The following is a 13,447-nucleotide window of genomic DNA, read 5'->3' on the forward strand; positions in this document are numbered from 1 at the left end:
TAACATCCATCTTCTATTATTAGGCTTTAATGAGTTGAATATTTGAAGAGTTTCGTTGCAAAACAAGATAAATCCATTTTTTTACATTTTTGTCAAAACATGTTTATTATTGTGTTATCATGTTATTATTTTGTTTTATGGTGCTACTTAGCTGTATTTTTTAAGTTATGAAGGTTTAAATCAAAACAAACCAACTGCAGTTGCATTGAAATTAATTGGAATGCACAACCAAAAAACGAGATTTCTGAGCAATTAAAAAAACGGTGGTTATCTCGTTTTGCAATGAAACTCTTCATTTGTAGAAAATAAAAAAGAAACTATGGTATATTTGAACAATTATTAGATCTACAAGACTAAAACACATCTAACTGGGTCACATGCACATTTCCTTAGGCAACTCCTGGGGAATGATGTAGAGATGACAGATGCCCGTAAAAAGATATGATCAGAGATCGTCTGTATCTTACACAGTAAACAGACTACTTTATAGTGCATGACAGCAAATAAGCCAAGAGAAATGTTAGATCTTTTCTTCTTATTTACCTAACTTTTATACTCTCGAGGTTTCCCAGACAGGGCTAGCCTTAAAGGGATCGTTCAGCCAAAGATGACATTTCTGTCATTTGTTTTGAGTAGTGTTTGTGATCAGACCTATCAGAGGCCCCATTTCCTTCCTAAATAGTTTAAGTCAATGGGGCCTCTGAAGTGTTTGGCCGCAACCATTGCTCAAAATAAATGACAAAAATGTAATTTTTGGGTGAACTATCCCGTTATTGCCTGTGATCAATTTGTCGCTCTTAAATTTTAAGGATCATCATATTAAAGCAATTATTATAGCAATATTTGCCCCTGCATAGTAGAGTATTGCGTTAGGACCACAAAAGGTCATGGGTTTAAACCGTTTGAACCCAGGGAACACATGTTTTGATAAAAATGTATAGCAACGTAAGTCCGTTTGAGTAACAAGTGTCCGCCAAATGCATTATGTATTTGCTTGAAAGACTCCATAACATAGCACTTAAATAGTTCTGAAACACAAAATCAAAATGTCAAACGTCTATTTTTGACATGTTGCACTGAATACAGATAAAACTGATCTGATGCTTAGATATTTTTAGACTTCAAGTAAATGTCAGTGAACAAATGTAGCATAACCAAGGTTTGCCCTTTACTCCCCAGCACCATAGATTCCATTCTAGACCAACCTTCTGCGATGAACTGTTAGACTTATTATGTAAGCATTATTGTGTATGATTAAATAAAAAGCAAAATTATGCCACAATGCAGATTTTCAGATCATTATCCTATAAAATGCAAAACGGATATTTGATAAATATATATACAGTGAGGAAAATAAGTATTTGAACACCCTGCTATTTTGCAAGTTCTCCCACTAGAGGGGTCTGGGGTTGTCATCATAGGTTCATGTCCACTGTGAGAGACATAATCTAAAAAAAATCCAGAAATCACAATGTATGATTTTTTAACTATTTATTTGTATGATACAGCTGCAAATAAGTATTTGAACACCTGTCTATCAGCTAGAATTCTGACCCTCAAAGACGTGTTAGTCTGCCTTCAAAATGTCCACCACCACTCCATTTATTATCCTAAATTTAATGCCCCTGTTTGAGGTCGTTAGCTGCATAAAGACACCTGTCCACCCCATACAATCAGTAAGAATCCAACTACTAACATGGCCAAGACCAAAGAGCTGTCCAAAGACACTAGAGACAAAATTGTACACCTCCACAAGGCTTGAAAGGGCTACGGGGAAATTGCCAAGCAGCTTGGTGAAAAAAGGTCCACTGTTGGAGCAATCATTAGAAAATGGAAGAAGCTAAACATGACTGTCAATCTCCCTCGGACTGGGGCTCCATGCAAGATCCCACCTCGTGGGGTTTCAATGATCCTAAAAAAGGGGAGAAATCAGCCCAGAACTACACGAGAGGAGCTGGTCAATGACCTGAAAAGAGCTGGGACCACCGTTTCCAAGGTTACTGTTGGTAATACACTAAGACGTCATGGTTTGAAATCATGCATGGCACGGAAGGTTTCCCTGCTTAAACCAGCACATGGCCAGGCCCGTCTTAAGTTTGCCAATGACTATTTGGATGATCCAGAGGAGTCATGGGAGAAAGTCATGTGGTCAGATGAGACCAAAATCGAACTTTTTGGTCATAATTCCACTAAACATGTTTGGAGGAAGAAGAATAATGATGAGTAAAATCCCAAGAACACCATCCCTACTGTGAAGCATGGGGGTGGTAGCATCATGCTTTGGGGGTGTTTTTCTGCACATGGGACAGGGAGACTCCACTGTATTAAGGAGAGGATGACCGGGGCCATATATTGCAAGATTTTGGGGAACAACCTCCTTCCCTCAGTTAGAGCATTTAGGATGGGTCGAGGCTGGGTCTTCCAACATGACAATGACCCGAAGCACACATCCAGGATAACCAAGGATTGGCTCTGTAAGAAGCATATCAAGGTTCTGGCGTGACCTAGCCAGTCTCCAGACCTAAACCCAATAGAGAATCTTTGGAGGGAGCTCAAACTCTGTGTTTCTCAGCGACAGGCCAGAAACCTGACTGAACTTCGAGAAGATCTGTGTGGAGGAGTGGGCCAAATTCCCTTCTGCAGTGTGTGCAAACCTGGTGAAAAACTACAGGAAACGTAGTGGGGGTTTAATGGCATTTCAAGCATTCTGACTTATTAACACAGTTATAGAGTCGTTTCCTCATGCTAAACGTAGGCTAAGTTTTTTCGATTACAGGTCCAACTGACATTTCAGGGGTTTTCTATACGTATCACTTCTTTATATTGAGCACTTTATATAGATGTAGTAATTTGCTTCTACGGTTCACAGTTAACCCAAAATCTTCCCCAATGCTTCTTTATTTCAGCAAGCAACAATAAATCAAACAATAAATCTTTTTACATTTCAAACAATGTTCTTTATTAAAACATCTTTATTTGGATTTAGTAATCATAAATTATATTCTACAAACCTCATCATATTGAGTCAAATATTACACCTTAAATAATCACATATAGGGGGTTTAAAATAGCAGGAAAACTACAAATCAACTGTCAGACTGGCTTTGTAAGTAACAGGCCGGTTCTCCATCAAAGTCAGTGTTGGAGACAAAGTCAAAGATGACCAGACTAGTTAGTGCAAGTGTATCTTTGGAGAGGCGCAAGTATGACATCTGCATTCTTCTGCTCACTCTCTGCACTGTACAGGTTGTTCTCCTGAATATAGTTCACCACAGCGTCGGGCAGAAGGTAACGTACACTCTGTCTTCTGCGCAGGGACCGGCGCACATGAGTGGCTGAGATCTCATTGGTCACCCATTCTCGAATCACATGTATGTTCTTGTGGTGTCTGTACAGCACATCAGACTGATTGATGAACTTCTCAGGGTCACCACCGCATCTGGTGATGCACGCCACGCCGTAGCGTCCCACTATCTCCTCAATGTCTTCTGGCTTCCAAAGGTTGGGAACACCAAAGGACTCCAGTACATCAGCACCACACAGTAGTTTCAGCTGGGGGGTGACTAAAAGTATATGGATGAAAAATAAAACGCATTCATTTTAAAAAGTTGCCTTAATTGCAATTGAATATTAAAGGGACACTCCACTTTTTTTGAAAATATGCCCATTTTCCAGCTCCCCTAGAGTTTTTTTTACTGTTTTGGAATCCATTCAGTCGATCCCCGGATCTGGCGGCACCACTCCCAGCACAGCTTAGCACAGTTCACTGAATCCGACCGGACCATTAGCATCGCGCCAAAAATCAACCACAGAGTTTCAATATTTTTCCTATTTAAAACCTGACTCTTCTGTAGTTACATCATGTAACATGTGAAGGAAAATTAAAAGTTGCAATTTTCTAGGCAGATATGGCTAGGAACTATACTCTCATTCTGGTGCAACAATCAAGGACTCTGCTGTCGCAACATGGAGCAGGAGGCGCAATGATATTACGCAGCACCGGAAAATAGTCCCCTGCTATTGAAAGTAAACAAGGGGACTATTTTCGGGCAGTGCGTAACATCACTATGCCTGCCGCAGCCATGTTACGGCAGCAAAGTCCTTGATTATTACCCCAGAATGAGAGTATAGTTCCTAACCATATCTGCCTAGAAAATCGCAACCTTCAATTCTCCGTCGGTTTTAGTACACAATGGCCCTCATTTATCAAAAGTGCGTACACCAAATTTCCAGCGTACACCCAAAACCACGTTGACTTTGAGATTTATCAATATGGACGTTGGGGTACGGCACGCTCAAATCCCACGCCAACTCAGGAGGTGGTGTACGCACGTTTTGAGTTAGGAAATGCACAGAAAAAAATTCCTAACACAACAAAACGCACTGCCAAACTAAAATAGTATATGATATATTATGACCCACTGTAAAAAACAACAACAACATAGTATTTATAAACTTAAGTGTTTTTTTTGCAACATGAACTTCAATGTTTAATTTGTGTGACTTTACCAAAGCATTTGATTTGTATGCATATGTATTCCTTAAGTTGCGAGCCGTTTCAGGGCAGAGCACGTGAGCGGATCGGAGCGTTGAGCGGTGCGGTAATACCATCAGAGCACCTTTTTCCGAAAAATCCGCTCGCTCAGCACCGCTCGTTGAACCCAGAACACCCTTTGATAATTTGCTAGTTCGAGAATCTGTAAAAACGTCTAGCAATAAGTTATGGAATTCAAGCCTTATACATAAATCAAGTAAAAATCAAAGTTTAAGATTGGACAGGAAGAAAACATTGAAAGGGACTGCGGAGGGACTGTAAAAGTTAGCAAATATTCATCCTGGAATCTGAAGCGGCACATTGCAAGAAAGCACAAGGATGTGCTACGAAAACATGATAATAATGCATCAAAAGGTTACATACCATTCGATGATAAATAAATAGCTACACATGAATAGGTAAGGTAAAATGCTTGTGTTGAATGGAGCCTTAAATTCGATGATGATGACATGCGGACAAAATCATGGCCACGAATTATCTTTTGTGCTACATTATGGACACTTCTTTTTCTTATTTAGTCTAAAGTATGGTCATAAATATAAAATTCGTTCCCAATATTCAACAGTTTGTTCCTTGGAATTAATTATTATTACAATTATTATTACTTCAAATTATGAATTAGCCTAGTAAAACATGTGGATGTCGTGGAAACAAATTGTTAATTTGAATTATTTCAAGGAGCTCCGTATCAAACTGGATCTTAGCTAAAAAAACAACTGTATGTAAATACAGAAAAACACACTACAAAAGTTACTACATCATTTTAAAATATTATTAAAAAAAACTTAACCGAACCATTAAGCAGACATATAATTTAGATGTAGGCAACAGTAAATAATAATTATAATAAATTATTATTAAAAAGTGTCATTAATAATAAAAATAATAATACAAATATTACAAGATGTCATGCAATTATTAATGCGTCTTTAATCCCGCTCTTTAAACTACCAAATAAAACAATTTTGTTTCTTTCCACTTCCCTGGTTTCTCTTCTTTGCCGTCTTCCATATGTCAATGTCGTAAAATGAGGGCGTGTGGGAGGCGGAGACTTGAATTTATATGGGCGTTTTATTCTAATGACAATCATTTTCAGCCGCAGCATTTATGAAGGGCAGATATTGCTTACACCTGAATTTCAAAGGTACGCACAGCTTCATAAATCAGGCGGTGAGAGGAGTGTAAGCATAATCTTACACCAACATATACGCCCGTTTCTACGCAAGAATGATAAATGAGGGCCAATGTAACTACAGAAGAGTCAAGTTTTAAAGGAACACGCCCACATTTTGGGAATTTAGCTTATTCACTGTGTCCCCCAGAGTTAGATAAGTCCATACATCCCTTTTTCATCTCCATGCGTGCTGTAACTCTGTCTGACGCAGCCCCCACTAGCTTAGCTTAGCACAAAGACTGGAAGTGAATGGCTCCAGCTGGCAAACTGCTCCCAATAAGTGAAAAAATAACACGAAGATTTTCCTATTTATGTGTTGTGGGTTGTATAGTCACACGGTGTACAAATAACAAGTTCATATGAGACACAGCCATCTTTTAACAGTATACATACTGGGAACTATATTCTCAGAAGACAAAGCACTACTTGATTTGCACAACTCTGACCGAACTCTCTGCTCCTCACCAGGGGGCTTCTCGGGTGCTGCGAGCAAATCGCTCTGCCCAAGTAGCAGTGCTTCGCCTTCTATAGGAAAATGTTGGCGTTGTTTTGTCGCTTATTGGGAGCAGTGTGCTGGCTGGAGCCATGTGCTTCGGGTCTTTGTGCTAAGCTAAGCTAGCGGGGGCTGTCTCAGACTGAGTTACAGCACGCACAGAGATGAGAAAGGTATGTATAGAGTTATCTAACTCTGGGGGATATGGTGAATAAGCTAAATTCCCAAAATGTGGGCGTGTTCCTTTAAATAGGAAAGATATCAAAAGTCCCTGATTATTTTTTAGAGCGATGCTAATGGTCTAATCAGATTCAATGAACCATGCTAAGCTCTGCTTAAAAGTGATACAGCCAGACCCATAGATCGGCTGAATGGATTCCAAAACTGTAAAAATCAAATGTTTAACTCTAGGGGAGCTGGAAAATTAGCATTTTTTTTTTAAAGTGGCGTGTCCATTTAAAAAAGGATATAGAGAGTGCATACAGAACATAGTTAGGGAACTAGGGAATGCTGCAAAAAATCCTGTAGGAAGAAGGAAGATTGTGCTTAAAAATGCTTTTCTTCATCGGTTACATACAAATATTTGACATAAGTGTTACAAAGGTTAATTTCGGAAAAAAAATGCAGTCAGACAGTGTTGAGAGATGCAGACTATGCAAATAGTGTACATGCTGATAAAAGTAACAATGCATCTATACCGTCCCTTGAGGGAACATCAACCTGTAAACTTGTCAAATAGTGTGACATTTTAAAATACCCACCCAAATAAGTATTTATTTCAAATGAGCTGTAAGGACTAGGTCTTAGTTAAATAAAGATGTTTATGCATCTTTTATTAACATCACATGCCTAAGAAAAAGACATTATTGGTGTATACAAATCAGACTTTTCCCATGTTTACGTGCTATAATTGGGTCCCCAGTGCTTCTATCAATATACACATAGAAAATGTGAAAAAGATCAACATAGTAACTAGGTTTGGTAAATCATTCTGCAAGCATGTGAAAAAATAAGTCATTGAAATTTGGCTCCCCTTGTGATGTCAGAAGGAGATAATACTGCATGTGTTTTAGTCTAGGACTAGCCTTGTCTGTAAAACCGGGAGTAGGAGTATTTAGGAATAATTTGCTGTACCTTCATTTGTGTTAATATAAGATGAACTCTGACAGATGCTTTCGTGTTGCTTCAGTTTTCGTCTCTTCACACCCCTCACTGTGTCCACATCATCGTTGTTGTTCTCACTGGAAATGAGTTCTTCATAATGGTGCCTTTTTAAAAAATTTAAATCATAGAAAAACATTATTTCAGTGCAAGTTAGTTCTACTTTTAGAAATGTAAATAATGCAAATGAAGTGGATTGTAAATCCATCACTTAAAATGATAAAGGTTGTTGTGTGCATCAAAATGATTTAGATTAAAGGCTGACATCTAATCAAAACAACTTTTTAACATGTGACACGGATTTTTTTCACCAAAAATGAAACCATTTCCATATTCTCCAAAAACATGTGATCTGAAAGATTCTCACCGTACTACTTTGGCTGTCTCCACCCACTCTGGCTGCTGACACTCCCAGTCATCCACTGTGATCCAATCAGAATTCTGGGTGGCAAGTCTGGCCATCTTCAATCGATGAGAGGCGTCAATCAGACCTTTCTTCTTATAGCTGTCTCCAACTGGAGATATTATACCCTTCACCACCCTGTATTTTCCTGAAATAAACATACACAAAAATATGCAACAAAACAGGATGATAATATTACACAAATGATTTTTTAAGACTATCACTACACTGTTCAAGTAAGGGATAATATATGGTTTGTAGGGGTCTTGTATCACCCTGAAGAGATTTATACAAGCAAGGCATGAGAGGCAGTGCTGTATCGTGGAATAACCGCACTAGCCTGGAGTATCTTATTGCTTTTATTAAAAGATTAGTCCATTTTCTTAAAAAAGTCCGGATGGTTTGACCACCACCGTGTCGTCCGGGATGTTGATGTCTTTCTTTGTTCAGTCCAGAGGAAATTGTGTTTTTTGAGGAAAACATTCCAGGATTTTTCTCATTTTAATGGACTTTGGTGGACCCCAACACTTAACAGTTTTAATCCAGTTTTAAATTACAGTTTTAAATGGCAAAGAACTCTAAACGATCTCAAACGAGTCATAAGGGTCTTATCTAGCAAAACAATTGTCATTTTTGGCAAGAAAAAAAAGTGCACTTTTAAACCACAACTTCTTGTCTTCCTCCGGTCCTGTGACGCGCCAGCCCGACCTCATGTAATACGTCAAGAAGTCACGAATGACGTATGCACAACTATGCCCCAGTGTTAACAAGTGTGGAGAAAGAGGACCGTTCCGATGTTGTTGTATGTCGAATGATACTAATTAATGTCTTAGTGTCTGTTAATTGTTTAAAATGGTCCGCAAATGTGCGTTTCATATAAGTAACACGAGACCTTTCGACGTCATTACGCAATTACGTGAGGTTGCGTTGGCGCGCCACAGGACCGGTGAAGACGATGACAAACGTTTTTGCTAGATAAGACCCTTATACCTCATATGGGATCGTTTAGAGTCCTTTGAAACTGCAATTTTATACTGCATTAAAACTGTTAAGTGTTGGGGTCCATTAAATTATATTAAAATGAGAAAAATTCTGGAATATTTTTCACAAAAAACATAATTTCTTCTCGACTGAACAAAGAAAGACAACAACATTTTGGATGACATAGTGGTGAGTAAATTATCTGATTTTTTTTAAAGAAAATTGACTAATCCTTTAAACGGTTACCACACAATACAAATATTAAAGGTGCATTGTGTCCCCTTACATGGAATTCACCGCCATTTCTGTAGTAGCCCTAAATGGACAAACAGTTCTATAGCGCGAGTTTTGTCACTACGTTGTCTCAGATGATGATTTGTTTGCCCTCTGGCGGCTCTCGTAGTTTCTCTTTGCTTTTTTTAAAAGGGTAGGGTGATCTATGGAATGAGCTGTAAAATCTTTAGATGCCGCTAAAAATCTACACAGTGGATCTTTAAAACAAACGTTTTGTACTGCGGTAAAGTTAGTTTTATGTTTGACATTCGTTTGATATTCTAATTCAAACTCATTAAACTCTCTGTGCACAGCATGTTTTGAGCCCAAACCAGTGTAAATGCACATAAAAAAGGGTTCTCTTCATGGCACAAGGCTTAAAATCACAGAAAAAAAATATTTTTAATTAAGCTTTAAAATCAATTAAATAATTTAACCAACTGATATTATGACATCAAACCAACGCATAAATGTTCAAAAAAATACCCTCTTCATAGCACAAAACTCTATTTGTAAAATTAGCATTTTATACTTTGTATACTAATTTTAATACTTTAAATAGATTAAATTCTAAAATCGATTAAACTTCGAGACTGTTTGTCATAGACGTGTCTAACTAACTGCAAGTTACTCTGAATAATCCCTCTTCTATGACACAAGAGCTAGTTTGGGCATTTTCTATACGCAACATTTTATATAGATTATTTTATGCTTTTAAATCCATTAAACTCAAAGAGCTTCTGTCATAGACGTGTCAAACCAACTGCAAATTACTCTGAATAATCCCTCTTCTATGACACAAGAGCTATTTTGGGCGTTTTCTATATGTAACATTTTATATAGATTATTTCATGCCTTTAAATCCATTAAACTCAAAGAGCTTCTGTCATAGATGTGTCAAACCAACTGCAAATTACTCTGAATAATTCCCCTTCTATGACACAAGAGCTATTTTGGGCGTTTTCTATATGTAACATTTTATATAGATTATTTTATGCCATTAAATCCATTAAACTCAAAGAGCTTCTGTCATAGACGTGTCAAACCAACTGCAACTTACTCTGAATAATCCCCCTTCTATGACACAAGAGCTATTTTGGGCATTTTCTATACGCAACATTTTATATAGATTATTTTATGCTTTTAAATCCATTAAACTCAAAGAGCTTCTGTCATAGACGTGTCAAACCAACTGCAAATTATTCTGAATAATCCCTCTTCTATGACACAAGAGCTCGTTTGGGCACTTTTCTTACGTAACATTTTATATAGATTATTTTTTGCCTTTAAATCCATTAAACTTAAAGAGCTTCTGTCATAGACGTGTTAAACCAACTGCAAATTACTCTGAATAATCCCCCTTCTATGACACAAGAGCATTTTTGGGCGTTTTCTATATGTAACATTTTATATAGATTATTTTATGCCTTTAAATCCATTAAACTCAAAGAGCTTCTGTCATAGACGTGTTAAACCAACTGCAAATTACTCTGAATAATCCCTCTTCTATGACACAAGAGCTCGTTTGGGCACTTTTCTTACGTAACATTTTATATAGATTATTTTTTGCCTTTAAATCCATTACACTCAAAGAGCTTATGTCATAGACGTGTCAAACCAACTGCAAATTACTCTGAATAATCCCTCTTCTATGACACAAGAGCTATTTTTGGCACTTTCCGTACGTAACATTTTATATAGATTATTTTATGCCTTTAAATCCATTAAACTCAAAGAGCTTATGTCATAGACGTGTCAAACCAACTGCAAATTACTCTGAATAATCCCCCTTCTATGACACGAGCATTTTTGGGCGTTTTCTATATGTAACATTTTATATAGATTATTTTATGCCTTTAAATCCATTAAACTCAAAGAGTTTATGTCATAGACGTGTCAAACCAACTGCAAATTATTCTGAATAATCCCTCTTCTATGACACAAGAGCTATTTTGGGCTTTTTCTATACGCAGCATTTTATATAGATTATTTTATGCTTTTAAATCCATTAAACTCAAAGAGCTTCTGTCATAGACGTGTCAAACCAACTGCAAATTACTCTGAATAATCCCCCTTCTATGACACAAGAGCTAGTTTGGGCACTTTTCTTACGTAACATTTTATATAGATTATTTTTTGCCTTTAAATCCATTAAACTTAAAGAGCTTCTGTCATAGACGTGTTAAACCAACTGCAAATTACTCTGAATAATCCCCCTTCTATGACACAAGAGCATTTTTGGGCGTTTTCTATATGTAACATTTTATATAGATTATTTTATGCCTTTAAATCCATTAAACTCAAAGAGCTTATGTCATAGACGTGTCAAACCAACTGCAAATTACTCTGAATAATCCCTCTTCTATGACACGAGCATTTTTGGGCGTTTTCTATATGTAACATTTTATATAGATTATTTTATGCTTTTAAATCCATTAAACTCAAAGAGCTTCTGTCATAGACGTGTCAAACCAACTGCAAATTATTCTGAATAATCCCTCTTCTATGACACAAGAGCTCGTTTGGGCACTTTTCTTACGTAACATTTTATATAGATTATTTTTTGCCTTTAAATCCATTAAACTTAAAGAACTTCTGTCATAGACGTGTTAAACCAACTGCAAATTACTCTGAATAATCCCCCTTCTATGACACGAGCATTTTTGGGCGTTTTCTATATGTAACATTTTATATAGATTATTTTATGCCTTTAAATCCATTAAACTCAAAGAGTTTATGTCATAGACGTGTCAAACCAACTGCAAATTATTCTGAATAATCCCCCTTCTATGACACAAGAGCTCGTTTGGGCACTTTTCTTACGTAACATTTTATATAGATTATTTTTTGCCTTTAAATCCATTAAACTTAAAGAGCTTCTGTCATAGACGTGTTAAACCAACTGCAAATTACTCTGAATAATCCCCCTTCTATGACACAAGAGCATTTTTGGGCGTTTTCTATATGTAACATTTTATATAGATTATTTTATGCCTTTAAATCCATTAAACTCAAAGAGCTTCTGTCATAGACGTGTTAAACCAACTGCAAATTACTCTGAATAATCCCCCTTCTATGACACAAGAGCTATTTTGGGCGTTTTCTATAAGTAACATTTTATATAGATTATTTTATGCCTTTAAATCCATTACACTCAAAGAGCTTATGTCATAGACGTGTCAAACCAACTGCAAATTACTCTGAATAATTCCCCTTCTATGACACAAGAGCTATTTTTGGCACTTTCCGTACGTAACATTTTATATAGATTATTTTATGCCTTTAAATCCATTAAACTCAAAGAGCTTATGTCATAGACGTGTCAAACCAACTGCAAATTACTCTGAATAATCCCTCTTCTATGACACAAGAGCTATTTTTGGGCACTTTCTATACGTAACATTTTATATAGATTATTTCATGCCTTTAAATCCATTAAACTCAAAGAGCTTATGTCATAGACGTGTCAAACCAACTGCAAATTACTCTGAATAATCCCTCTTCTATGACACAAGAGCTCGTTTGGGCACTTTTCTTACGTAACATTTTATATAGATTATTTTTTGCCTTTAAATCCATTAAACTTAAAGAGCTTCTGTCATAGACGTGTTAAACCAACTGCAAATTACTCTGAATAATCCCCCTTCTATGACACAAGAGCATTTTTGGGCGTTTTCTATATGTAACATTTTATATAGATTATTTTATGCCTTTAAATCCATTAAACTCAAAGAGCTTATGTCATAGACGTGTCAAACCAACTGCAAATTACTCTGAATAATCCCTCTTCTATGACACGAGCATTTTTGGGCGTTTTCTATATGTAACATTTTATATAGATTATTTTATGCTTTTAAATCCATTAAACTCAAAGAGCTTCTGTCATAGACGTGTCAAACCAACTGCAAATTATTCTGAATAATCCCTCTTCTATGACACAAGAGCTCGTTTGGGCACTTTTCTTACGTAACATTTTATATAGATTATTTTTTGCCTTTAAATCCATTAAACTTAAAGAACTTCTGTCATAGACGTGTTAAACCAACTGCAAATTACTCTGAATAATCCCCCTTCTATGACACGAGCATTTTTGGGCGTTTTCTATATGTAACATTTTATATAGATTATTTTATGCCTTTAAATCCATTAAACTCAAAGAGTTTATGTCATATACGTGTCAAACAAACTGCAAATTATTCTGAATAATCCCCCTTCTATGACACAAGAGCTATTTTGGGCATTTTCTATACGCAGCATTTTATATAGATTATTTTATGCTTTTAAATCCATTAAACTCAAAGAGCTTCTGTCACAGACGTGTCAAACCAACTGCAAATCACTCCGAACAATCCCTCCTCTATGACACAAGAGCTCGTCTGGGCACTTTTCTTACGTAACATTTTATAT

General features: G+C 36.6%; 2 protein-coding genes across 2 annotated transcripts in view; both read right to left on the reverse strand.

Moving 5' to 3' along the window:
- Window positions 1-13,447, reverse strand: part of LOC141369302 (nicotinamide/nicotinic acid mononucleotide adenylyltransferase 1-like) — a 92,637-nt gene that overhangs the window by 60,549 nt on the left and 18,641 nt on the right. The window lies entirely within an intron of this gene.
- LOC129430973 (nicotinamide/nicotinic acid mononucleotide adenylyltransferase 1) overlaps window positions 2,935-13,447 on the reverse strand; it is a 29,008-nt gene continuing 18,495 nt past the window's right edge. Inside the window, exons 3-5 of the mRNA XM_055188626.2 lie at window positions 7,751-7,934; window positions 7,357-7,490; window positions 2,935-3,563 (exon numbers count right to left, since the gene is read on the reverse strand). Of these exons, the coding sequence (XP_055044601.2) occupies window positions 3,169-3,563; window positions 7,357-7,490; window positions 7,751-7,934 (713 nt within the window). The 3' untranslated portion in view covers window positions 2,935-3,168. The remainder of the gene's footprint in view (window positions 3,564-7,356; window positions 7,491-7,750; window positions 7,935-13,447) is intronic.

The sequence above is a fragment of the Misgurnus anguillicaudatus genome, chromosome 13 (genome assembly GCF_027580225.2).
Source record: "Misgurnus anguillicaudatus chromosome 13, ASM2758022v2, whole genome shotgun sequence".
Taxonomy (NCBI): Eukaryota; Metazoa; Chordata; class Actinopteri; order Cypriniformes; family Cobitidae; genus Misgurnus; species Misgurnus anguillicaudatus.